Raw genomic sequence first — 27870 nt, forward strand, 5'->3', positions numbered from 1 at the left:
TTCCCTCCACACAGGGCTCAGTAATCCTAGATCAGAGAACACAAAGGGCCTCAGAGCGCTGGTGATGTAAGCAACAGTGTGTCCAGCGAGTGAGCGCTTTGCTTTACCCCAGCACTCACCCCTACAGCACTGCTGCAGGCTGTGTTCAGGGCGGAAAGAACAGGGACAGTACCACTGGCCCTGTCATGGCTGACCCCATGACAGCTGGCACATAGTTGGTGCGATAGTGAGACTAGCCCTAACCCTACCATTCCTATCTGATCTGTCACAGACAGGGGACCGTCTCTGACCTGGGACCCAGTGGGAAAGTGAAAGTTGTTGAAGCAGTGGAGAAGAATGTGGTCCAGCTCCGTCTGGGAGAGGAGGATCAGGAGCAGCTCGCTGCAGTGACCAGGGGCTACTGAGACTGGTGCTTATCTTACCGCTGCCAACACACGGTGCTGCCTAACCTAGAGAGATAGGGAGAGAGAGAGAGAGAGAGAGAGAGAGGGGGAAAGAGAGAGGGAGAAAGAGAAAGGGACGCCACATTACCTCACAGGTGAGTATTACTGGGTAAATATTTACCCAGTAACCACCTCATGGGTCCGTAATCTCACCAGTATCGGTGGCAGGCAGGGTACCGCCTGCCAAAGTTGCAAGTGGGTGGAAGAGACTGTGGTGTGGACGTATGCTGCAATAGTAGTGAAAGAGTTTTTGGATACCATAAGTAGTTATCGTATGTTTGGATTGACACTTTGTATCAGACACTCTCCTGAGTTGGCGAGGCTATAAGTGTTTGATAGCACCCCTGAGAGGACTCTGTGTGTGTTTTTTGGGTGTACACTGCATAGGAGCACCATGGATTTGCTGCAGGACTCTCGGTGGACAATGCAGGGCCTCAACAGCCGTCTGAAGGGCTTCCTGGAGCAGGTAAACAAGCTGCAAAAGGCAAACTTGCATCTGGAGGGCCAGATTGCATACTGGGGCCTAAAGAACGCCCCACACCCCCAGGAATGGACCCAGCAGGAAAGGACTGTGGATGATCTCCGTGCCCAGGTGAGACTGGCATCTATTACCTTTTTAATTGGTCCAAACATTGAGCCCTGAGGGACCCCAACTCATTAAACAGTGTTTTTTGTTATGTCCACCGACAGTACCTTTGTTTGCCAGTGATTATGCTGAGGTATTGTAATGCCTAGATCTGTTTGAGCTGGTGTGTTCTGGCCATACAGTAGCTAGTAGGACTGAGTTTTAGAGTCTAGCTTGTACTGTATATTATCCATATAATTTTTTACCAGAGTAGAGCAAAGCAGACGATATGTCTCTGGAAATAGCTGGCAAAGCATCTTTACTTCAAAGGTGTTTTCTTGCGTGCAGGGTTTTGGCTTTGACACAGATACAGCACTGACTGAGCAAACCAGTTATTAATGATTTTCAGTCCTAGCGATGATTACACTTAATAGCAGTCAAATTAAAACCGACATTAGACAAAGTGGGTCCTACCAAGACAATGTCAACTGTTCCAGAGGGTGAGAAGTAGTGTCATACTGTATGTCAGGACATTTGGAAACAAGCCATCCCTTCATTGTCACACTCAAGAATGTGGATCCTTTTATTTGTTTAAAGGCCATTGCCCTAGTAGACCATTAACACGGGCTGCTGTAATTGTCAGCTCGCTCGCATGAGCTGATTGGAGGTTTTGCAACCGCTCCTTGATATATGGTCTCTGAATGTGAATGGAGACAAAGGCAAAGAAAGCACCAAGATCTGACCTATTAGCATTGAAGCCAACGGGAGGGTTGACTTTTATGCCCAATTTCACTTTCAGTGAGAGTGTTGCGTAAAATATGAGTGATTGCCAATCCATTGATCAATATAAAGATCCATCATGCATAGCAGCACTGATACGATATCTGCAGGCTTTACCATGTGAGAACATGTCATGTACAAATGTACATATGTAGGACATTTCCTCACACTTTCGCCTGGACTAATACCTGGAATGTTGACTTCTATGGAACCCAGGACTCCCTGGAAAACAGTGGCATTTGTTACGGAGTGGACTATCCTGGCTAAATAAATCAAATCAAATGAAAAATGTATGACTTGACATACGCATAACTCATAACGTTCTTCAAATCTTCCTTTGACATGAATTCATGATTTATAGTAACAGTCTTTGTTATGTGCATCTTCCTCAAGTCCGGTTTCAGTCCTAGACTACTGTTATTGTTGTGGGTTTAGGTTTTAAGACCTGGCGCCACCCTCATTCTTTTTAGAAGCATTGAATAACAAGTCATAATAAGGAATACTGGTACCCGTGTATAGAGCTAAGATATCATTACTCATTGTGTATTTATTCCCTGTGTAATTATTTTTATATTTCTCTGTTCATTGTTGGGAAGGGCCTGTAAGTAAATATTTCACTGTTGGTGTACACCTGTTATTTACAAAACGTGACAAATGCAATTTTATGTGATTTCATTTGAAATCAATCAATTAATGTTCAGTTGGAGAAGTGCCCTGTTGGAAGAAAAAGTGCTGATATCTGGTTTGTACTTTCTCATGGCTATGAATCAACACAGTCAGAGATGAATAACTGGCAGAGCTAAGATAATTGAACGGGTAATTACAATGAAAATATGATTATAATCTTTGAGGCACTTCTGTGAGCAAAAACACAATTGTCCAAGTTATTCCTGGTTTTCCTCCTTCAAAATGGGTGTGTTTGTCTTGAGTAAGCATTGTGATATTGTGATTGGCAAAGGAAGAGTCAGCATTGAAACTCAAAATGGCCCTAGGTTATACTGTAAACATTTCCATATCAAAGATGCAAGGGATTTTGGATAACATTAGTTTAAGTTTCATGTACTTACATTGCAGTTAACGCCAAACATTTAGGGTTTTTGAGGTCAAGTACTAGAATTACTGTGAGAGGCTCCTTGGCTTTAATATCTGTGCCACAGCTGCTTCAGGCCTTGTCTTAATGAACCCAAATCGTGGGACGTCATCGTGTAATAAAACGGACTCACTGAGCTGGTGGCAATCTGACAAGCATGAACAGGCAGAATATTATTATGCAGTCTTTTAAATGAATGTGAAGTGGATCAACCTCAAGTGATCTTTTTCTCTCAGAATAAAGAGTAATTCCAACTGGCTTGTCTAAATTGATAAAAGGGATACTTTGGGATTATGGCAATGAGGCCCTTTATCTACTTCCCCAGAGTCAGATGAAATCGTGGATACCATTGTTATGTCTCTGGGTCCAGTATGAAGGAAGTTAGAGGTAGTTTCCTGAGTCAATGCTAACTAGCGTTAGTGCAATGACTGGAAGTCTATGGGTATCTGCTAGCATGCTGGTAAATACCCATAGACTTCCAGCCATTGCTCTAACGCTAGTTAGCGTTGGCTCGCAAAACTACCTCTAACTTCCTTCATACTGGACACAGAGACATAACAATGGTATCCACGATTTCATCTGACTCTGGGGAAGTAGATACAGGGCCTCATTGCCATAATCCCAAAGTATCCCTTTATCTTATTCTTATCTCTGTTCCAACTTCCTTTCTTTGATGAACTTTCAAAGGCTTCTATCTTGTGCTAGTGTATTAGCCTTGTCCCATACTCTATGTGCTATAGCCAACTCTTCCATTGGTCAATGTCATGCCACACAGTATGAGATGAGGCTAGTGTAATTCAAGGAAGAGAAACCTTTATTACAAGTTGTTCTATTGTGATAAGCCTCACCCACATGTTTTCACATTTTGAGAAAGACCCCGTTTGATGCAGCACCTGGTAATGTGAATTTCCAGTGTACTGAGGTGTATTCGTATGTGATTTCATGTTTCATTGTGTTTTTTTCTACCTGTTGGGCCAATGACATTACATGGATCAACAAGATTGAACACATTCTGAAATCGATCATGTTTTTCACGCATCTTATTCACTTCCTTGCTATTTTGTCTTGTGTGTTGACTGTGTTTTGGTTCTGTAGGTTGGTAAACTGCTGATGGAGAATGCAGAGCTGGTGCTGCAGTCTGACCACATGATGTCCAGGGCTTCTACCATCCAGGCCAGGTCAGTAGTGTTTGGGACAATCTAGGTGAAGCCTAGAATACTATACTAATACAGTAACACATACCCTCATAGTATTTATTTTCATCATATCTAAAGAAAATACAGATATACCATAGCAGTTGTGAATGCCTTCTGGAAACATCTATTTTAAGAGCAAAAATCCATCAAATCCTACACCTACTATTAGTATAATACTAACAACCAATTTCAGTCTATAACACTTTAAATGCACCTCTTGAATAACAATCATATATTTAATTTTCCCTTGCAGCGATACTTTATCTCTTCTCTACTGTAGCAGCAGTACAGTCCACACTTTGTTATAACTAGGATAGTTCCCACTCCTGTTCAACAACCTGCATACAAATCACAGCCTGGCTGTGTTGTGCCTGGTCGGCACTTTCCCATCTGTATTGATGCAGAGTGACACACCAGCCCCTCTGCTACTGCCAGAGATCTGCGTCCCAAATGGCACCCTAATTCTTATTTAGAGCAATACTTTTGACCAGGGGCCATCAGGGTACCCATAGGGTGTGGTCAAAATTTGTGCACTAAATAGGGAATAGGGTCCCATTTGGGACGCGGCTGGAGATCCATTAACCCCTGAAAGGCAAGGGAGGGCAACAACATGCAGGCAGCTATGAACTATGAATACACACCTCCTCTATTTATATACTGTGTCCTGCTGGCCTTACCTGGGCCACTGTCACGATGTTGTCTGCAACTCTGTGTCACAAGGTTTATACTGTATTTAAAAAATATTTATATATTATTTGTGAACTTTTTGACATTTTACTGCATTGTTAGGAGCTAGTAACATAAGCATTTTGCTGCCCCCGCTATAACAATTGCTAAACTGTGTACGCAACCAATAAACTTTGATTTGATGTCTGTAACTTTAGCATCTGTTGGAAAGTGAGGACTATTGCAACTACTGAATGACTGTTGCAAGATGTTTTTCCTACTGTATGATAAGGTCTTTTATATGATTGGGTTAGATCTGATGAAGGGTCACTAAAACACATGGGAGCATAGATTGCAGTGTGCAGTCTATTTACCTTTACCTGAAAACACTTTTATATCTTAAAACCTTTTACTGCAATGGGCTAAATCAGGGTCACACAGAGTGTTTCTTGGTAGTCTTAAACAAATCTACTTTGAAACAAAAGTATACACCTCACACACATGGTTATGGGCTTAAGAAAAAAGAAAACACCTGTACCATGTCAGATATATGAAATGTATTCCATTTTGAGTTTGCATCCCAATATTACAATTTATATGCATCACAGAAGACTGAAATATAACAAAACCATTTGACATACTGTAGAAACACTGGATTTACGTCAGTTTTTTTTTAATTACTTGATTAAGTAAGACATTTTGAAAAATATGAATAACATTTCAGCCATGAGACCAAAGAGGGTGCTTTGAGTCATTGACTGAAGGAAAGGGCTAGGCACCTGCTTAGATACAATGGATGTGCGGCTGTAACATTTCCATATACTGTGTCACGGTGTTTACCTACTGTACAGTCGTGGCCAAAAGTTTTGAGAATGACACAAATATTAATTTCCACAAAGTTTGCTGCTTCAGTGTCTTTAGATATTTTTGTCAGATGTTACTATGGAATACTGAAGTATAATTACAAGCATTTCATAAGTGTCAAAGGCTTTTACTGACAATTACATGAAGTTGATGCAAAGAGTCAATATTTGCAGTGTTGACCCTTCTTTTTCAAGACCTCTGCAATCCGCCCTGGCATGCTGTCAATTAACTTCTGGGCCACATCCTGACTGATGGCAGCCTATTCATGCATAATCAATGCTTGGAGTTTGTCAGAATTTGTGGGGTTTTGTTTGTCCACCCGCCTCTTGAGGATTGAACACAAGTTCTCAATGGGATTAAGGTTTGGGGAGTTTCCTGGCCATGGACCCAACATATCAATGTTTTGTTCCCTGAGCCACTTAGTTATCACTTTTGCCTTATGGCAAGGTGCTCCATCATGCTGGAAAAGGCATTGTTCGTCACCAAACTGTTCCTAGATGGTTGGGAGACGTTGCTCTCGGAGGATGTGTTGGTACCATTCTTTATTCATGGCTGTGTGGTTAGGCAAAATTGTGAGTGAGCCCACTGCCTTGGCTGAGAAGCAACCCCACACATGAATGATCTCAGGATGCTTTATTGTTGGCATGACACAGGACTGACGATAGAGCTCACCTTGTCTTCTCTGGACAAGCTTTTTTCCGGATGCACCAAACAATCGAAAGGGGATTCATCAGAGAAAATGATTTACCCCAGTCCTCAGCAGTCCAATCCCTGTACCTTTTGCAAAATATCAGTCTGTCAATTATGTTTTTCCTGGAGAGAAGTGGCTTCTTTGCTGCCCTTCTTGACACCAGGCCATCCTCCAAAAGTCTTCGCCTCACTGTGTGTGCAGATGCACTCACACCTACCTGCTGCCATTCCTGAGCAAGCTCTGTACTGGTGGTGCCCCGATCCCACAGCTGAATCAACTTTAGGAGACGGTCCTGGCACTTGCTGGACTTTCTTGGGTGCCCTGAAGCCTTCTTCACAACAATTGAACCGCTCTCCTTGAAGTTCTTGATGATCCGATAAATGGTTGATTTAGGTGCAATCTTACTGGCAGCAATATCCTTGCCTGTGAAGCGCTTTTTGTGCAAAGTAATGATGATGGCACGTGTTTCCTTGCAGGTAACCATGATTGACAGAGGAAGAACAATGATTCCAACCATCACCCTCCTTTTGAAGCTTCCAGTCTGTTATTCGAACTCAATTAGCATGACAGAGTGATCTCCAGCCTTGTCCTCGTTAACACTCACACCTGTGTTAACGAGAGAATCAATGACATGATGTCAGCTGGTCCTTTTGTGGCAGGGCTGAAATGCAGTGGAAATGTTTTGGGGGGATTCAGTTCATTTGCATGGCAAAGAGGGACTTTGCAATTAATTGCAATTCATCTGATCACTCTTCATAACATTCTGAAGTATATGCAAATCGCCATCATACAAACTGAGGCAGCAGACTTTGTGAAAATTAATATTTGTGTCATTCTCAAAACTTTTGGCCACGACTGTACATGCACAGTATGTGTAGCTGTTTCACCAGCCATGTAAAGTACCCTGACTAGTTGACCCAGAGTAGGGAACATTCAGTAGACCTACATTGAAAAACACTTCCCTATGTAACCATCACCACCTCTTGGTAAAGTGTAGGCCTATAGCCGCTTTGCATAGACCACTGTGGTCAAGGCTAATTACTAGTCAATATCGCCGACTGAAACATGGTAACAGGAACTACCTGTCCAGTAACAAACACACATTTTTCTTCAGTTTTCCCATTTCAAAAAGTTTTAAAAAATTTTCTATTGAGTGCTCTAATGAACACAACCCAGTTAATAAGATGAGATGTGTTCTGTGTCCTGTCATAGATGTGAGTTGGAAGAGAGGCAGACCAAGTGTCTGGAGCAACAGGTGGCTCTGCTGAGGGAGAACAAGACGAGGGTGGAGCATACCAATGTGCAGCTGGAGGCGGAACTACACAACTCCATGACAGAGCTGCAGGACATGCACCAGGACTATGTGGTACGGTCTTGTGCCAGTGTCCGTGCGGTTCCGTACACCTGCATTCGTTCAGTAAAAACATCCGTAAAAGGTTGAATAAATACTTTTACATTAGTTTGTAAGATAGCCTTGACTTTTGCCTATTTACGGTATTACAAAAGTAACATTGAATTGTGTTTGGTTGACAACGCAACCAAATACCAACATTTAAATGAGATGTGTCTAATGCTTGGATCATTTCATCTGAACCACTGCCCACTGGGCACACCATGTCATTTAAACATGGATATTTGGGTAATATTTGGTTGAGACGTTGATCAGTGAGATTACAACCTATACTCACCCACTCAAAAAGACAGACAAAAGTTAGTTGAATTTCCAATGTGTTATCATTATGCTTTCAACCATATAAAAGCACAACCAAATTCCAATGAAAAAAACATATCTGTTTTTTGGTTTAGTTGTCACGAAATATCTCTCACTTCACTTTCAACCCTTTGAGGTTACATCAAAGTTAAAATGCACACTTTATATAATTACATAAGAAGAAATGTATAGTTGCAGTAACCTCAAAATGTGGCCATGGATGTGTTACTCATTTTAAGGTTGAACGTTACATTAGTTTGTAAGATAGCCTATCTGAGTCACTGGCTTAATCATTCTTCAACTTGAGTTGGAGACATGAGTCCAACATAATTTGTTAACATGTCGCCTATTGTATTTAAAAATAATATTGAATTGTGTTTGGTTTTTAACGCAACCAAATATCAACATTTGAAGGAGATTTATCTGTTGCTTGGATAGTTCCATCTGTGCCAATGACTTAGTCTGGCTTTAATTCCAGTTTGTCTCCAAATGAATAATTGGTATGTTGGATTCATGTCTGCATCTCAACCAAAAATCTAAGTTAAAAAATAGGACTGAATCAAAACAAACTTTGATTAATGGGCATTTAAAGGTTGGTTTGTTTTGATTCAGTCATTTTCTTTAACTTTGATTTTTGGTTGAGATGCAGACGTGAATCCAACTTATCAATGATTCATTTGTAGACAAAATGGAATAAAAGTCAAACTAAATCAGTGGCACAGATGGAACTATCCAAGCAGAAGATACATCTCCTTCAAATGTTGATATTTGGTTGTGTTGACAACCAAAAACATTCCAATATCACTAAATATCATTACATTTGAAATCAACCAGAGCTTGAAGCCATTGGACTATTTTATTGTCTATTTTAATTTCTGGGTTGAATTGAAACAATAACTATTGATGAATATCATAGCTAAGCAGGGCTGGGCTTGCGAGACCAAACGGTAGCTGTAGATATATACATTCTCCAGTAGGAGGTGCTGCCCAGCCTAAGTTACAAATGCAACACATTTTATACAAGGTTTGTCTATGTTGAAATTTGGTTACCATGGTTACATAATCCTGTGGTTGAAGTTTCACCCTCAAAACAACATATTACGTTGATTTCTTTTTTCAAATCCAATGTATTTCCCACGTAGATTCCGCATCACAACATGTTGAAAAATGACATTGAAACAACGTTGATTCAACCAATTTGTGCCCTGTGGGAAGTGACTCTGGCAGGGGTTATCCAACTCTATGTCTTGTTCCAGTTAGGAGGAAATCCGTTAACTTTTTACTGATCAGCATCCAGTGTGTTTGCACAGTATACTCCACCTTTGAAAATTCCCATTGTCTCATTCTTTTTTTAATGTTTATGTGCGGAGGGGAGAGAAAGGTGAGACAAAAAAGAGAGAGAAAGAGAGAAGGAAGAGAGAGAGACATTAGAGAGGTGAGAGAAGAGAGAGATAGAAAGAGAGAGAGAAGAGAAAGAGAGAAGAGAGAGAAAGCAAGAGAAAGAAAAGAGAGCGAGACAGAAGAAATGTGAAACAAGAGAGAAAGAGAGAGAGAAAGACACAAGAAAGCTACTGTAAAGAAAGAACAACGTCTCAGAACACCTTCTCCTTATTAGCCCATTAACCAGAAGAATGCCTACTCCTGTTTTCTCGCACCTCCCCTATTGATCTCAGTGGAAAGGCGTGTTAGGTTTCACACCATCCTTTCCCTTTCAATGCTTTCCTGTCATCCTCCCACCCTTCTCTCTCTCTTTCTCTTTTACTAACCCCTTTTTATTCCTGCTGACTAATACTCCCCTTCCCTTCCTCCACTCAGGTCTTTACGGGATCCAGCTTCTCTCTCCCATGCACGCACGCACACACGCACACACGCACACACACACACACACACACACACACACACACACACACACACACACACACACACACACACACACACACACACACACACACACACACACACACACACACACACACACACACACACACACACACACACACTGTCCCAGACTCACAGGCTCAGGCTCAATAACAGAGTCTACCCCTCCCCTGCATTGCGTGTGTCTGCTCTCACACTGTTCTCTCTCTCTCTTGCTCTCTTCCTCTGCCCTCGTTCTCTCTCTGTTCCTTTTTCTCCTTCTCTCTCAGATCCATCACCTCTCGCTGTCACACACACACTCTTGTATACTCTCTTACATTCATATATCTCCCTGTCTCTCTCTCCCTCTTCTCTCTCCCTCTCTCTGGTTGGTTCATTGTGCAGGCAGCCCGTGCTCTGCAGCAGCAGCAGGCCGACTCCTGTAATGCGCTGCTAGTGACGGCCACAGCGTGGGAGGAGGATGGCACAGGGATGGAGCTCTCCCAGCTCCTCGACCGAATCAGGACGCAGTGCGACCGCCTCAGCCTCACCGGCCTAAATCAAGTCCCAGATGACCGACACCCCGGCCTGGCTGCCGCCCCAAATCAAACTCCATGCTCCGCTGCCGGGCCGAGCCGTTTCGGAGCCACACTCAGACCCCGAGCCCATGGAGGATCTCTCCCACAGGTACGCAGTGTCTCACTGCCTTTGTCCCTCCCCCTGTCTTAATTTCCTTCCTTCCATCCATCCCTCTCTCTGTCTTTCCTTTCATCCTCCCTTGGCTCCCTGCCACCTAGTCACACCCTGATCATAGCTCTATCTCTGCTGTTTCCAGGCAACGCAGTGATATGTGGGAAGATAAGAAGAGTTGGTTTGTTTTGATTTGTTGTACTGAATTGGTGTCGGAGCTCTGAGGTGGTCTGAGGTCTGAAATGGGTTGTTTACCTCTCTCCCTCTTTCTCTCTCCTTCCCTCTTTATCCTCATCACAGCCCTACCCACACAGAAAGGTGCCCCATAGACAATCCATTACCTCCAAAGAAGAGATCAACTTTTACTACGATATTGAAACGCCGCTCCTCTTTAGATATTGATACGTCGTAAACCACAACCGCAGCATTGTAATACATCACTTGTAACGGGCCTCTCTGATCTGCTTCCTGCTATGTCCTTATAAGGCATCAGCTGAGGACAGGATTCTTTTCAGTCTTTGAAATAGGAGCATTTGGATTTCAGTTGAAAAGGATAACTTGCAATTGGCTTGTAGCATATAGCCATCTTCCATAGCTGTTGGTTTCGATCACATCGGATGGGGACAGTATTTCAGGCTTTGAAATAGTAGCATTTTGATTTCAGGGAATATGATATATTTAGCAAATGACCTATAGCTTTCTCTCATAGCTATGTTGTTTTCAACAATAACGCAGCCCGTCTAGTCAGTTTCGCTTATTACCCATGAGATTATTTTTCCGCTCATATTTCAGGTTTTGAAATAGGAGCATTTCGGTTTCAGTGGAATAGGGGGAAAAGAATGAGTCACTCATCATGGCTGTGTTGTTTCCGTCTGGTCAGTTTTACCGTCTGTGGCACACTGGCTGCATCCAAATTGGCACCTTATTCCTTAGTTAGTGCACTACTTTTGACCAGGGCCCATAGGGCTCCGATAGGGCTCTGGTCTAAAGTAGTGCAATGTTTAGAGAATAGGGTTCCATTTGGGATGCAGCCAGGGACTTTGATGTGACAGGCGTGATTAAGCATCTTGGCCCATGGCTGCAGGCAGGCAGCGACTGGTACTTAAGCAGCGTCTGCTCTACAGAATGACTTTGTTTGTTGCCCTCCTAGTTAGAGGCCCTTTATGTCAGAGTGGACTGGAGTCTGGAGTGGAATACAGCCCTGTTACAGCCTGGTTCCAGATCTGTCGGGGAAGCAGAGTTGGCTAAAGCACATACAGTGCATTCGGAAAGTATTCAGACCCCTTGACTTTTTCGCCATTTTGTTACGTTACAGCCTAATTCTAAATTAGAATACATTTTTTTTAAATCCTCATCAATCTACACACAATAACCCATAATGACAAAGCAAAAACAGGTTTTTTGAAAATGTTGCAAATGTATTTGAATTGAGCTCAGGTGCATCCTGTTTCAATTGATCATCCTTGAGATATTTCTACAACTTGATTGGAGTCCAACTGTGGTATATTCAATTGATTGGACATGATTAGGAAAGGCACATATCTGTCTATATAAGGTCCCACAGTTGACAGTGCATGACAAAGCAAAACCAAGCCATGAGGTCGAAAGAATTGTCTGTAGAGCTCCGAGACAGGATTGTGTCGAGGCACAGATCTGGGGAAGATACTCCTCAGTAAAAAGCACATGAAAGCCCACTTGGAGTTTTCCAAAAGGCACCTAAAGACTCTCAGACCATGAGAAACAAGATTCTCTGGTCTGATGAAACCAAGATTGAAACTCTTTGGCCTGAATGCCAAGCGTCACGTCTGGAGGAAACCTGGCACCATCCCTACGGTGAAACATGGTGGTGGCAGCATCATGCTGTGGGGATGTCTTTCAGAGGCAGGGACTGGGAGACTAGTCAGGACCAAGGGAAAGATGAACGGAGCAAAGTACAGAGATATCCTTGATGAAAACCTGCTCCACAGCGCTCAGGACCTCAGACTGGGGCGAAGGTTCACCTTCCAACAGGACAACGACCCTAAGCACACAGCCAAGACAACGGAGGAGTGGCTTCGGGACAAGTCTCTGAATGTCCTTGATTGGCCCAGCCAGAGCCCAAACTTGAACCCGATTGAACATTTCTGGAGAGACCTGAAAATAGCTGTGCAGTGACGCTCCCCATCCAACCTGACAGAGCTTGAGAGGATCTGTCAGGTTGGATCAAATACAGGTGTGCCAAGCTTGTAGCATCATACCCAAGAAAGCTCAAGGCAGTAACCGAAGGTGCATCAACAAAGTACTGAGTAAATGTCTGAATACATAGGTAAATGTCATATTTAAGTTTCAAAATCGAAAAACCAGTTTTTGCTTTGTCATTATGGGGTATTGTGTGTAGATTGATGAGGACATTTTCTTTAATCCATTTTAGAATAGGGCCTGAATGGGGGTCTGAATACTTTCCGAATGCACTGTACATACTGTATGGGACAAATTAACTAGCTATTATGTTATGCTTCTTACTGTAAAATGACTGGTTAAGGTTAAACACTTACAATAATTGCCCCTAATACGTTCTTGTTTACATGGTAATTACAGAGTAATAGTACGATGTCTACAGGTTCGAGGAATCCACTGAGCACAATCGTCAGTTTCATGTTTAACTAACAAACTTGATTCAACATGTTTGTGCCCTGTGGGAATCTGTGGGGAAAATGATTACAGGTAGATTTATAAAGGTGTGAAGCCTATTTGTGTACCAGATAGTTCATCAGTTCGTGTTAACGCCTCGGGTGTCAGATTACCCTCATTGACCTGTCCCATATGTGCCCGGAATCCTCTGGCTCTGTGCCAATGTGTGTGGGTACCAGTTTTTATGAGTGTGTGTGTGTGTGTCCCTGAGTTCCATGTGAACTGTTCCTGTTTGTGTGTGTGTCAGCATCTATCTCCATCAGAACTTTATTTTTGTGATCTTCCATGTGAATGATGTGTGTAGGTGCGTGCATGCGTACTTGCGTGCGCACGTGGAGGTGTGTGTGTGTGTTATATGACTTCCTTCTCTCTCCCCCAGCTCAATGCAGAAGACGCAGCATGGGCCCAGGTGAACCTCGGAGGGACTGCCCTGAGGGAGGCGCGGGCAGAGCTAGCCGAGGCCAGGAAACAGTGGCACTGCCTGCAGGTGGAGATCGAGTCCCTACATGCTCTGGTGAGCACACACACACATGCACAGACACACCACTGTAGCCTCAGCATTGCGGCAGACACATACAGTACTTTCCTGTCTCATAATGGATCAGTAGAGTTTGGAGAGCATTCATCTTTATTGATTCTGAAACACTATTGGTGATTCTCTCACTCTTGTTCTCTTGCCTCTTCCCCCTCTACCCCGTCCCCTCTCACTCTCTCTTCTGTTCCACCTTCTGTGTCATCCTCTCATCACCTTTTGTCCCTATCCACCCTCTCCTCTATCATATTCCCTCTTTCCCCTCTACGCTGCCCTCCCTCTCCATCGCTGTGCTCCACCTTCTTCATCCACTCTCTGCTCTCTCTCCCCCTCTCCATTTTTACAATTATTTAATCTCTCTGATCCTGCTATTTCTCTCTCTCCTCCATCCCCTCTCCCCTCTCCCCACCTCTCCCCTCTCCTCTCCCCTCTCTCATCCATCTCCTCTCCTCTCTCCTCCATCTTCTTTCCTCTCTCTCCTTTCCCCTCTCTCCTCTCCTCCATCTCCTCTCCCCTCTTTCCTCTCCCCTCTCCTCTCCCCTCCATCTCCTCTCCTCTCCCCTCCATCTCCTCTCCCATCCATCTCCTCTCCACTCTCTCCTCCATCTCCTCTCTCATCTCCCCTCTCTCCTCTCTCCTCTCCATCTCCTCTCTCCTCCATCTCCTCTCCCCTCTCTCCTGCAACTACTCTCCCCTCTCTCCTCCATCTCCTCTCTACTCCATCTCCTCTCCCCTCTTCTTTCCCATCTCCCCTCTCTCCTCTCTAATCTCCCCTCCATCTCCTCTCCACTCTCTCCACTCTCTCCTCCATCCCCTCTCCCCTCTCTCGTCCATCTACTCTCCCCTCTCCCCTCTCTCCTCCAACTCCTCTCCACTCTCTCCTTCATCTGCTCTCCCCTCTCTCCTCTATCTCCTCTGCCCTCTCCCCTCTATCGCCTCTCCCCTCTCTCCTCCATCTCCTCTCCCCTCTCTCCCCTCTCCTCTGCCCTCTCTTCTCCATCTCCTCTCCCCTCTCTTCTCCATCTCCTCTGCCCTTTCTCTCCCTTTTCACCTGCTCCCTATCTCCTCTCTCTGTCCCACATAATTTTCTCCTGTCTACCCTCTCTCCCCCGTCCTTCCCTTCCCCAGGAGAAAGGTCTAGAGAGTTCCCTCCACCACACCAAGCGTCAGTACTCCAGCCAGCTGCAGGGCCTGTCAGAGGTCATCCAAGGCCTGGAGGGCGAGCTGGAGCAGGTGAGGGGCGGCCTGGCCACGCAGCAAGAGCGCCACGGTCAGCTGCTCAATACCAAGATGAGGCTGGAGAAAGAGATCGCCACCTACAGGCGCCTGCTGGAGCGCGAGGAGGGCAGGTGAGGGGGCTAACGGTCACAGACAGGGGCTGTATGGGCCCTCAACAAAAATGTTGCACTAAAAAAGAAATTGGATGCCATTTGGGACAGATCCTGGGGCAGATGTAACAGAGGAGGTTTGGTGAACTACATGGGGATGAGTAACCTTTCCTGAGATTTGACATGTGTAACCCCCAGAGCAAAAGGCTTTACTCTAGAATGGAGCAGCTGAGCTAGATTCGATTTCTGGTCAATTACACAGACATAGATGCTCACAGATGAATACACACTTACTAAGGGTGAGGTAGCTGATATAAAGTATAACGTTATATTGTGATATTAAACAGTTTCAAGCTACAGGGCATATTCACAGCAATGAGCTGGCAGGTCTTCATCCTAAACCGTAAACCTGAACTATAAATAAGAACCATAAAGCGCTGAGAGGTATAGAATTGCATGACCCGAAATGAACTTCTGCATTAAGAATGAAGATGGCTGAAATTAACAGGCAGGATAAGCTTTCGTACAACATTAAAATGTCCAAACAGAAATTGTATCACAGTGAAGTTCTTAACGAGACAGTGAAGGAACTTTAAGGTATTTTGCTAGAGAAACTTTTTGAGGGTACTATACATTTTAAAGAAAAGGGATCGAAAGTGAAGGTTGTGAATCATTAGTCAGTATGAGAAAGATGATCTCAGGATATGTGAGGACATGAGGAAGGGTGGAAACCCTTTTAAGTTGCATGAACTCTCCTTCAGTTTTTAAACGAAATGAAGATGCCCCAGTTGCTTTTAACAGAACATGAAAACATGCTATAAAAACTCTCCCATGAGCGTTCCACGCCTATAATGATCCATCTTTTGTTTCCCATGCACATTCAGACAGTCAAAACCTCATCAAAAAAGCACCACCTTGTTCCCAAACATTTCCAATGAAATTAAACATCCAAAACCATCCAAAAGGAGCTTAAAGGATGAAGTTAACTTAAAAAAGGATTCTTCTTATTTTATCCCTTTTGTTTCTCTGTCAAAACAGCTACATTTACTTGTCGAGTCTGTCTCTTTTGTTGAGGAGTGTGACAGATGACTTTCTTTACTGTTGCAGCTTAAAGCCTTATCTGCATAGAGAATCAAAAATAATTGCAGGTTGAGACAAATATGTTCTGGCGATGACTCAATATAATAGTGAATCTGTTGGTTACTGGAAATTCACCAGACTTGTGTTAATGTACACTGAGTATACATAACATTAAGAACACCTGCTCTTTCCATGACATAGTCTGACCAGGTGAATCCAGGTGAAAGCTATGATCTCTTGTTGATGTCACATGTTAAATCCACTTCAATCAGTGTAGATGAAGGAGAGGAGACAGGTTAAATAAGGATTTTTAAACCTTGAGTGGGGTATGGTAGTAGGTGCCAGATTTGTGTCAAGAACTGCAACGCTGCTGGATTTTTCACGCTCAACAGTTTCACGAATCAAGAATGGTCCACCACCCAAAGGACATCCAGCCAACTTGACACAACTGTGAGGGAGTGCCCTTAATGTTTTGTACACTCAGTGTATTTACCTACCTACAGTACAGGCAGACAGACAGACAGCCATGCAGGAAGGCAGACAGGCAGGATGACAGGCAGGCAGACAGACAGGCAGGAAAACAGGCAGACATGCAGGAAGACAGGCAGACACATTTCTCTGCATTGTGTGTACAGATATAAGACAGTTTTAAACTGCCAGCTGTTCTGTACCAGACATTCCCACATTCACCTCATGGCTTTCATTCACTCAGATCTTTAATGTCGTTTCCTCTTAACATTTATTAGGGAAGATTCCATTCAATTTACAGGCCTAAAGATAATACTCAATTATCATCACTGAGGCATTCACAGGCTGGTCACACGAATGCATTCAAGCACAGACAGTTCCCGGCCATTATGTTTGTACATCGCAGATCTGTCCGCACACTCACCCCAGCAGGCCTCATAATTATGTTTTTATTACCTCCTTTTATTTATCTGGGAGGTGCCCAGCATTATCTAGTTTTATGACCATCCAGGTTGAGAAAGATGACGCTCGATGATGCATCCTAGATCTTCTCCCAGTCTATTGGATTTATATCTATATTCTCAGAAGATCACAATGCACTTGCTCAACTCAAGATGACAGGCTCTGTATTGTATCAATCTGCTCTGTCATATCATGATTCGGATGTGCTGACCACACTATAAGATATCCTTCCGCCACGCAATTTCTTTGAGTGCACAGAAATGGCTATAGTTATCCATCAAATATGTAGACAGCATCTGAGACAGCTGCCGAAGGAGTGTCCCACCACACAGATTCCATTGAGTCCTACTCACCATGTTTTCTCATCTATTCACAGGTACCCAGGTGGGCGTAACGGACCGGCCATGGGGCTGCAGCGCTGGAGGGGCCCCAAAAGAGAGCCAGGCCCCATAGGGGAGGAGCCCAAAGAGAATGGAGTGGAGGAGAACGGCCTCAGTGACCCCGCGGTGACCCCTGAGGAGCCACTGTCCGAGCCCCTGCCTGAGAGACCTCAGCGGTGGTCTGTGACAGAGAACGGCCTGAGGAAGAGCCCTGCACTAACGCTGCATAGGCAACAGAGCCTGGTCATCCTTACAGGTGGGAGACGTGGTCAGATACATACACACACAGAATGGTATACACATATTCATGTTAAGGGTCATATACACACTCGTATACACACAATCAGGCAGGAGTACCATACACACACACATTCAGCATGCTAAATACACTATATATAAAAATATTTGTGGATTTGGATATTTCAGCCACATCCATTGCTGACAGGTACACAGCCATGCAATCTACATAGACAAACATTGGCAGTAGAATGGCCTTACTGAAGAGCTCAGTGACTTTCAAAGTGGCACCGTCATAGGATGCCACCTTTCCAACAAGTCAGTTCGTCAAATTGCTGCCCTGCTAGGGCTGCCCCGGTCAATTGTAAGTGCTGTTATTGTGAAGTGGAAACGTCTAGGAGCAACAACGGCTCAGCCGCGAAGTGGTAGAGAACACAAGCTCACAGAACGGGACCGCCGAGTGCTAAAGCGCATAGCGCATAAAAATTGTCTGACCTCGGTTGCAACACTCACTACCAAGTTCCAAACTGCCTCTGGATGCAACGTCAGCACAATAACTGTTAGTCGGGAGCTTCATGAAAAGGGTTTCCATGGCCGAGCAGCCGCACACAAGCCTAAGATCGCCATGCACAATGCCAAGCGTTGGCTAGAGTGGTGTAAAGCTCGCCGCCATTGGACTCTGTAGCAGCAGAAACGCGTTCTCTGGAGTGAGGAATCCTGCTTCACCATCTAGCAGTCCTACGGACGAATCTGGGTTTGGCGGATGCCAGGAGAACGCTACCAGCCCCAATGTGTAGTGCAAACTGTAAAGTTTGGTGAATGAGGAATAATGGTCTGGGGCTGTATTCATGGCCCGGGCTAGGCCCCTTAGTTACAGTGAAGGGAAATCTTAACGCTACATTATTCAATGACATTCTAGACGATTCTGTGCTTCTAACTTTGGGGCAACAGTTTGGGGAAGGCCTTTTCCTGTTCCACTATGACAAAGCCCCCGTGCACAAAGTGAGGGTCGTAAAGAAATGGTTTGTCGAGATCGGTGTGGAAGAACTTGACTGGACTGCACAGAGCCCTGACCTCAACCCCATCGAACACCTTTGGGATGAATTGGAACACTGACTGTGAGCCAGGCCTAATCGCCCCAACATCCATGCCCGACCTCAATAATGCTCTTGTGGCTGAATGGAAGCAAGTCCCCGCAGCAATGTTACAACTTCTAATGGAAAACCTTCCCAGAAGTGTGTTGGCTGTTTTGGCAGCAAAGGGGGAACCAACTCCATATTAATGCCCATGATTTTGGAATGAGATGTTCGACGAGCAGGCGTCCACATACTTTTGGTCATGTAGTGTATGTCTGTGCGACCAATCAAATTTGATTTGATTTGAGTATGTGTTTTATGTGCAGAGCCAGAGAGAGACAATGATTTGAGGATTTCCACAGTGAAGACCCAGGAGATCCTCCAAGGCAACGTGGTGAGGGAGAGTGCAGAGGGCACTGGTACCGTGGAGTAAGTATTTATCAGACCTAGGGCTGTTGCGGTGACCGTATTACCGCCACACTGGCGGTCACAAGTCATGAGGGCAGTCAAGTTCCACATGACCGTTTAGTCACGGTAATTAGGCTTCTCTAAGCTCTGATGCTGCTGATGGTCATTAGTAGCCTAACAAACTTGCTAACTGCCTGGTACTCCGCACTCTATAGTCCCTCTAATCACTCTGTCATCAATAAAAATGAGAGCCCATGAGCTCATGTTGCACAACATTTCTATAGGCTATGCAATTGTGTGAGAAAATAGAGTGATGGCCTCTATTAAAAAGATGATCCCATAAGCTTTCTACAGGCTTGACCTACTATATTTATTTCTCAACTTTCCTAATATTAAGCACATTGCTTCTCTTCACAACAGTATAGCCTACCTGGCTGGCATAAAAAAAATGACCACAGGAAAAGCGTCCTCCATTCGCTATTTAAGTGCACAGATAACATGTATTCTTTCCCCTGCCCGTTTCGACACAAGTGCATAATAATGGTCCATTCTGAATCAAAACAAATTTCACACATACACTACCGCTCAAAAGTTTGGGGTCACTTAGAAATGGTCATGTTTTTGAAAGAAAAGTTTAAAAAAATTGTCCATTAAAATAACATCAAATTGATCAGAAATACAGTGTAGACATTGTTAATGTTGTAAATGACTATTGTAGCTGGAAACGGCTGATTTTTTATGGAATATCTACATAGGCGTACAGAGGCCCATTATCAGCAGCCATCACTCCTGTGTTCCAATGGCACATTGTGTTACCTAATCCAAGTTTAGCATTTTAAAAGGCTAATTGATCATTAGAAAACCCTTTTGCAATTATGTTAGCACAGCTGAAAACTGTTGTTCTGATTAAAGAAGCAATAAAACTGGCCTTTAGACTAGTTGAGTAGCTAGAACTTCAGCATTTGTGGGTTCGATTACAGGCTCAAAATGCCCAGAAACAAATAACTTTCTTCTGAAACTTGTCAGTCTATTCTTGTTCTAAGAAATGAAGGCTATTCCATGCAAAAAATTGCCAAGAAACTGAAGATCTCATACAGCGCTGTGTACTACTCCCTTCACAGAACAGAGCAAACAGTCTCTAACCAGAATAGAAAGAGGAATGGGAGGCCCCGGTGCACAAATGAGCAAGGCAGTTAACCCACTGTTCCTAGGCTGTCATTGAAAATAAGAATTTGTTCTTAACTGACTTGCCTAGTTAAATAAAGATAAAATAAAAATGTATTTTTATTTATTTTTTTATTTCACCTTTATTTAACCAGGTAGGCTAGTTGAGAAGTTCTCATTTGCAAATGCGACCTGGCCAAGATAAAGCATAGCAATTCGACACATACAACAACACAGAGTTACACATGGAATAAACAAAACATGCAGTCAATAATACAGTAGAACAAAAGAAAACAAAAAGTCTATATACAGTGAGTGCAAATGAGGTAAGATAAGGGAGTTAAGGCAATAAATAGGCCATGGTGGCGAAGTAATTACAATATTGCAATTAAACACTGGAATGGTAGATGTGCAGAAGATGAATGTACAAGTAGAGATACTGGGGTGCAAAGGAGCAAGATAAATAAATAAAAACAGTATGGGGATGAGGTAGGTAGATAGATGGGCTGTTTACCAATGGGCTATGTACAGGTGCAGTGATCTGTGAACTGCTATGACAGCTGGTGCTTAAAGCTAGTGAGGGAGATATGAGTCTCCAGCTTCAGAGATTTTTGCAGTTCGTTCCAGTCATTGGCAGCAGAGAACTGGAAGGAAAGACGACCAAAGGAAGAATTGGCTTTGGGGGTGACCAGTGAGATATACCTGCTGGAGCGCGTGCTACGAGTGGGTGCTGCTATGGTGACCAGTGAGCTGAGATAAGGCGGGGCTTTACCTAGCAGAGACTTGTAGATAACCTGTAGCCAGTGGGTTTGACGACAAGTATGAAGCGAGGGCCAACCAACGAGAGCGTACAGGTCGCAATGGTGGGTAGAGGTATGGGGCTTTGGTGACAAAACGGATGGCACTGTGATAGACTGCATCCAGTTTGTTGAGTAGAGTGTTGGAGGCTATTTTATAGATGACATCATCGAAGTCGAGGATCGGTAGGATGGTCAGTTTTACGAGGGTATGTTTGGCAGCATGAGTGAAGGATGCTTTGTTGCGATATAGGAAGCCGATTCTAGATTTAATTTTGGATTGGAGATGCTTAATGTGAGTCTGGAAGGAGAGTTTACAGTCTAACCAGACACCTAGGTATTTGTAGTTGTCCACGTATTCTAAGTCAGAGCCGTCCAGAGTAGTGATGCTGGACGGGCGAGCAGGTGTGGGCAGAGATCGATTGAATAGCATGTCTTTAGTTTTACTTGCGTTTAAGAGCAGTTGGAGGCCACGGACGGAGAGTTGTATGGCATTGAAGCTCGTCTGGAGGTTAGTTAACACAGTGTCCAAAGAGGGGCCAGAAGTATACAGAATGGTGTTGTCTGCGTAGAGGTGGATCAGAGAATCACCAGCAGCAAGAGCAACATCATTGGTGTATACAGAGAAGAGAGTCGGCCCGAGAATTGAACCCTGTGGCACCCCCATAGAGACTGCCAGAGGTCCGGACAACAGCCCTCCGATTTGACACACTGAACTCTATTAGACAAGTAGTTGGTAAACCAGGCGAGGCAATCATTTGAGAAACCAAGGCTGTCGAGTCTGCCAATAAGAATGTGGTGATTGACAGAGTCGAAAGCCTTGCCCATAGGCCTATATTTTGATAAGATTTGTATCAAAACTAAAGTGGCCAAATAACTTCTTAAAATTAAGCACATTAATCCACTTTACAAGGGGTGTGGAGCCTAACTGGCATACATAAGCAGCGAGTGAGTTTCAAGTTTGGGGAAGATAATTTACGCCATAAGAATGCACCTTAATAATGAAAGCATTACATGCATAATCGCATTTGCGGTCACTTTTGATATTGGTGTTTTCCCGCTAATGGAACATTCGCCCTTATAGCATTGCTGTGTTTATAATGTGAATAAACAGCCTAATAGTTTATCAACATTTTAAGCTAAACGTTCTGATCTGTTGCTTCAGCCACATTGCATAAAACAGTTTTTGTTGATGCTAGTGGTTGTATTAATTTGGAATCTATCACATTCCACAACTGTCCCAGACTATGTTTGCAATATTTCTTTATTGCACAGAATCGATAAGACTTTCGTACTATGGGGGATAGTAGATTGACATAGACCAGTGCTTTTGCTGTTCTTTAGGCCTACTAATCTTGTTGGCTGACAAAAAGTAAATGTGGACAGCTCTTCCAAGATCTTCAATATGCACCTTGGAATTGGACTTTTTTCAAATCATCATTAGAGTGGCGTCATGCAGCCTTACAACGTATTCAAAATCAACACATAGAGCCCAACGTTTGTAGAACAACTAAAGTTACGTTAATAACTCTAAATGAAGCATATACCTATTTCTTTGTTAACCGCTCAACACAGAATAGCTGCATGTGAGCACTTCCTCAAATCGTTTGGAGGAAATATCATTTATATTTTATTCAGCCTTGTTCTATTGTATTCTTCATACTATAAAATAATATAAAATAATGCCATGGAATTCTAAGCAAGTCTTGTCTGCTAAATGAACTAGTGTAGCCCACAGCTATATGGCATAGCCAGATCTGGGTCTAACATAAGGTCAACTCAGAGTTTGCTATTCTGTTCTTGTGAAATAGACAAAAAAAATCTTCATATCATGTTTATTTATACTTGTATAAAATAAAGAATGGGTTTATTTTTAAGGTGTAGGCTATATTACATGGATTTATTAGACTTTTTAAAAATGTAGATGTTCTAAAGGTCTGCATCAGTGGCTTGTAGGCTATGTGTGGAAGCCTGCAGATGCTAAATGTGTTTATGTTAATTAATGGTCAATTATTGTGAGAGCGGCAGTTATTTGGTTGACAAAATTTCGTCATCACCACATCCCTAATCAGACCTATTAATCGTGATCTTTGACCCAATGTCACCACCACACCTGCTTCAGACAGTGTGAAAAGTAATTGTGCCTTAGTGCCCAGAAAGTGTCAACTACAATGAAGGGAGCAGGGATGCTTTACTTATGATGTTTTCAAGAGACTATTATGGGATATGTTTTCAAACTGTCAAATGAGGTATTCTAAATATAATTCAGGACAAAGTGTTACCACTTTTGGTAGCAGCTGAACGCGTCTTTCACATGAACCACCTTTCCCTGTGTGTTGTCTTTGTTAGACTAATGATGACACCAATACACACACCCACCCACAGGGAAGTACCTCTGCATGCCTAAGCCAGGAGTGATGAACAGCAGTTTATTCAGTTGCGAAATGTGGCATAAATTTGGCATGAGCTCTCGGTCTGGGGGTTGTTGGGAATCTTTCTCATTGAGAGACATTCCTTAATGAGCTCCATTAGATGTGGAGAGACACCGGCGTCTGTCATTCCTAAATTCTTTTTTTCACACATCTGGTGTTAAAACCACACGCCGTACCAACCGGGATGGGAATGGCCGCATAAATAGTTTTGCTTTCAGAGTCATCGTCGCCCAATTGTTTTACTAACTGTGTCATCTCGTAAACTTTCCTTGACTCTGAATTAGATAATTATCACAATTAACTGTTAACAAGGCATGTACAATCCTTGTGTGTGTTTGGGAAGGGTTCTCTGACTTATACCTGTAAAAGTCCCACCCATACAATCATATAGGACTAATCATCAGTTAGAGATATCATATTACAATTTACCCCGGGTTTACTGTGGCCAGGGTACAATTCACAACACCAGCGTTGTAAATGATTGTTTGTTTGATTGTTTCTATACATGTAGTCAACATTTCTAGTTGTAGTCTAGCATCTATTGCATTTTAAAACCTAACTCATTGTTTTCCCAAACCCCGCCCCACAGGACGGACAGGATCGACAAGGTGATTAAGCAGTGGGAGGGCTCCTTCTTCAAGGGGAACCCCAAGCTGCGGAAGAAGTCGGTGTCGCTACGATTCGACCTGCACATGGCGGCGGCGGATGAGGGCTGCGCCCAGACCAAGCAGGACAGCCTGCCCGACGTGGAGGTCCGCCTGGTGATGAAGAGGTCCCGCAGTATCCCCACCATCGCGGCAAATGTCGAAGCAACAGTATAGTCGAGGCAACAGTATACCTATCATTGATAGGTGATATCATCATAGAATTGCCTCCCTCATAAATGTTGTGATCTGGCAACAGCATCCCTACCCTTGACTGTGATATCACCATGAGATCAGCATTGCTTCCCATTGACGTAGGTTGAAGATGGGAAGGTTAAGACAATGAAGTAATTCCATGCGGAAGCTTTCGAATATATGGGACCGACTCCATTAACAACTATTAGCGCCATTGCTAACTAGCAACGCTGGTCCCATGAATTGCAGAGAGTTATGAAATATTATAAACTGGGTGGTTCAAGTCCTGAATGCTGATTGGCTGACAGCTGTGGCATATCAGACCATACACCGCGGCTACGTCAAAACATTTGTTTTTACTGCTCTAATTATGTTGGCAACCAGTTTATAATAGCAATAAGGCACCTCAGGATTTGTGGTATATGGCCAATATACCACGGCTAAGGGCTGTGTGCAGGCACTCCGCGTTGCGCATAAGAACAGCCCTTAGCAACGGTATATTGACCATACACTACACCTCCTCGGGACTTATTGCTTAATTAGAATCCTCTTGTATTAACCTGTATATTTTTAACCTAGCCATTGACCAGTGTGGTATTGTCATGTCATCAAAGTTCCTGCAACTCCACTATCACCCAGAATCATCATTGTGACATCAGCATTACCAGCAGCCATTTTGCAACCCCCATGACCAAACCATCCTGGTGACATCCATACCAAACCACATTCATGAGGGGTTAATGTGCGATTCAGAAAAGTGAATGTCATTAATTTGATATATCAGCATTTCTCAATCATGTATAAAAGTAGAAAGTCATATTGCCTACTTACGATTTTGCCATCAAGGCAAATGTGACAACATGCCATGTTCAAGAGATTTGCCCTGTGGTCAATAATACATCATACCAGTATATAATACTCAGTTGTCACCACATTTAACAAATGTATAATCCAACCATCCCTCAGTAACAACTAACACTTTATACAGGTGGTGAAAAATATAAACATGGAAAAAGGCTGAGCCATCAGAGTTGTATGTGGCTTTCTACTGTGGACTATTTAAGAGTGGTTATTTTCTTCTCAATTCGCTGTGTGTAAAATGCTAATGGTTTTGCTATGCTGTCATGGATCAACCCAGCACTGACAGTTTGCCTAAGGCTGAAACCTGCTTTTTCCTTATAATGCTGTAAGTTAACTGTAGTCTATATATTATCTATATATGGACAATATGGCCACAGTCAAAACAAAGCAACGAAGGTAGAGATGTACAGTAAAAATAAATGCTATTTATTTCCCCCACACTGCTCACTGTGACCTGAAATTGCAGTGAGGCTTCTTCCTGGAGAGCAACCCTCCTGTAGGTTTTCGTTTCAACCCCAGTTGTAACTAACCTAATTCAGTTTATCAACCAGATAATTATTAGAATCAGGTGCGCTAGATTAGGATAAACGCGAAAACCTACAGGACGGTAGCACTCCAAAAATTGGAGAGCCCTGTTCTAATCTAACCTGCCACTTGTATCGCAGAGATATCCCCTGGTTTAGCCAGCAGGGGCCGGTATTTGTAAATAGTTGCTCTACAGTATATCCTGAATGCTTTATTTTGGTATTGTTGTGTCGTATACATAATATCTATATGACTGATTACACTCTATAAGACAATATCTTTATTTTTATTATTTTTTTGCTATGTTTTTGAGTTGGCACCAAATATATGACGCGAAAATAATACCATTGTCCGTTGCAGTTGGGTCCCTCCTGTGTACAAATGTTCAAAACAATTATCTTCTATGCAGTTCTTCGTGCGCTTGACTTGCTCTGCTTCGTGGAGTACTTGGGACTAAATCTTCTTTTCGTTTTTTGGAGCTCTTTAACATTAGAATGAAGAATTATGCTTTTATCTAACAATGTATTCATTTAAATAAAACACCAAAAACGCTGACTTTAGTGTTTTTTTTTTAATCAATATAGAATATTATATTTCTCTAGTCATGGGTTTTGCACAAATGCTGCGAATTTTTCAGATAATGTATTTCCACAGAGTCAGATTATTTAATGTATTTCCAGAATATTTCATGTATTTGGCAGGTATGTGTTTGGGGTATGGGCAGGGGCGAAAATCTGATATCAACTTTGGAGGGGACAATACATGAAATTTTCTCAAGAGCAATTCCTGAGGGGGACACCAAAAGTAGTGCTGTAACACATAGCCTACATTGTAATATGGTAAATGTATATTGAGGAACCAAAGAAATAAGGTGTTACCGTACTCCTAACTACCGGTACCCAAAACTACACAACTAATCACAACAGCAATACCATTGCCTTTAACAAATCTTAGTTCAGTCACCAGTTTAAGTTGAGAGTGGGGGTATCCATGGCATTTTCCAATTATGTTCCTATTTTACAAGTAAAAAAAATGGAGAACCTTTCATAATGTTGCCAAACGAAGACTCAACAAACTTACCTGAGACTCCCTGTCTCTGCCAGTCTGTCCCTGCATATCTGTCCCCAACTCTGCTGTCTGTGTGCCATCTGTTGCCTGCTCTGCCTAATGACATCATTGTGAAACATTTCCATTAGAATTTCATTTCTTTCTTATGAACATTGTATCAACTAGTCTTTGAGATATTAGGCTACTAGGTTCTTACTTTGCGTTTTGGTGTACTGAAAAATACTCTGATGTCCGTCTTTTATTTTTCTGCCATTTTTCTACCTGGCTGGCTGGCAACACACACACACACAGTGTGTAGGTTATTTACAGTAGGAGATGGGCTTCTATCATCTTATCTTTTGTCATTCTATTTGGGCTTCGATCTAAAAGGTAGCTAGCAAATGTGAAACGGATTAAAATGACAAGAGTTGACAGCTGTATGAGTTCACCATTTACACAACATATGCTGCAACCTTTTGTAATTTTAATAGTTTGTTTCATATTGGCTGGCTGCCAACAATAGCTGAATTTGCAAAGCTAGCGAGCACCAATTCCGTTTCAGTGGTGTTTGCTATAATCTTTGCTACCCGGATTAAATAAAGGTGAAATAAAATAAATAAATAAATAAAAGTTCCCTTGCGACAATTTAGCTTTTGTACCGAGACTATTAAATATATTTAAGACAATGGTAGAAGAGAGTGTAGTTCTGTTCAGTTTGGACTTCAGTTTATCGCTAACCTTATCACAGGGACTTTGAAGCACTAATTTACATCATCTGCTTGCTGATCTTGGAATAAATTGACGATAGCAAAGATTCCATCTTTGACGAGGCCACATAAATGGAATAGGTACTAGCTAGCTTAATAGTTAATATTTGCGCGCTAGCTCTGCATATTCAGCTAGTGTGTGTGCGCGATTGACTGGATTAACCTCACGTCAGTTACGTTCATTGAGTGCCTTTCAGACAGTAGACACGACCCCTCTGTTACCTTGCCAACTAAGGAACTGGCA

The 27870-nt window shown here is 43.0% G+C and overlaps 1 protein-coding gene across 3 annotated transcripts; it reads left to right on the forward strand.

Moving 5' to 3' along the window:
• LOC106564956 (keratin, type I cytoskeletal 18-A) lies at positions 1–26367 on the forward strand. 3 transcript variants are annotated; one of them, XM_045691249.2, is made up of 10 exons: positions 1–538; positions 831–1035; positions 3974–4056; positions 7508–7661; positions 10269–10550; positions 13603–13737; positions 14884–15104; positions 17470–17729; positions 19113–19215; positions 24177–26367. In XM_045691249.2, the coding sequence occupies exons 2-10, from the start codon at positions 838–840 to the stop codon at positions 24406–24408; spliced, it is 1668 nt and encodes a 555-aa protein (XP_045547205.1). In that variant the 5' UTR covers positions 1–538; positions 831–837; the 3' UTR covers positions 24409–26367. The 3 variants fall into 3 exon arrangements, with proteins under 3 accessions (XP_045547205.1, XP_013986986.1, XP_013986987.1); XM_014131511.3 differs by having other exon boundaries at positions 1–409; XM_014131512.3 differs by lacking the exon at positions 1–538 and having other exon boundaries at positions 550–1035.
• The last annotated feature ends 1503 nt before the right edge of the window (positions 26368–27870 follow it).

This window comes from Salmo salar, chromosome 12, assembly GCF_965601325.2.
Source record: "Salmo salar chromosome 12, fSalSal1, whole genome shotgun sequence".
In the NCBI taxonomy this organism is placed as follows: Eukaryota; Metazoa; Chordata; class Actinopteri; order Salmoniformes; family Salmonidae; genus Salmo; species Salmo salar.

What these genes read in the sequence shown, in the direction of transcription:
- LOC106564956 (XM_045691249.2), top strand. Translation starts at nt 838, where the DNA reads ATGGATTTGCTGCAGGACTCTCGGTGGACAATGCAGGGCCTCAACAGC. An exon ending in GAGCCTGGTCATCCTTACAG is followed by an intron (nt 17,730 to 19,112) that starts GTGGGAGACGTG and finishes TTTTATGTGCAG; the next exon opens with AGCCAGAGAGAGACAATGAT. An exon ending in GAGGGCACTGGTACCGTGGA is followed by an intron (nt 19,216 to 24,176) that starts GTAAGTATTTAT and finishes CCCGCCCCACAG; the next exon opens with GACGGACAGGATCGACAAGG.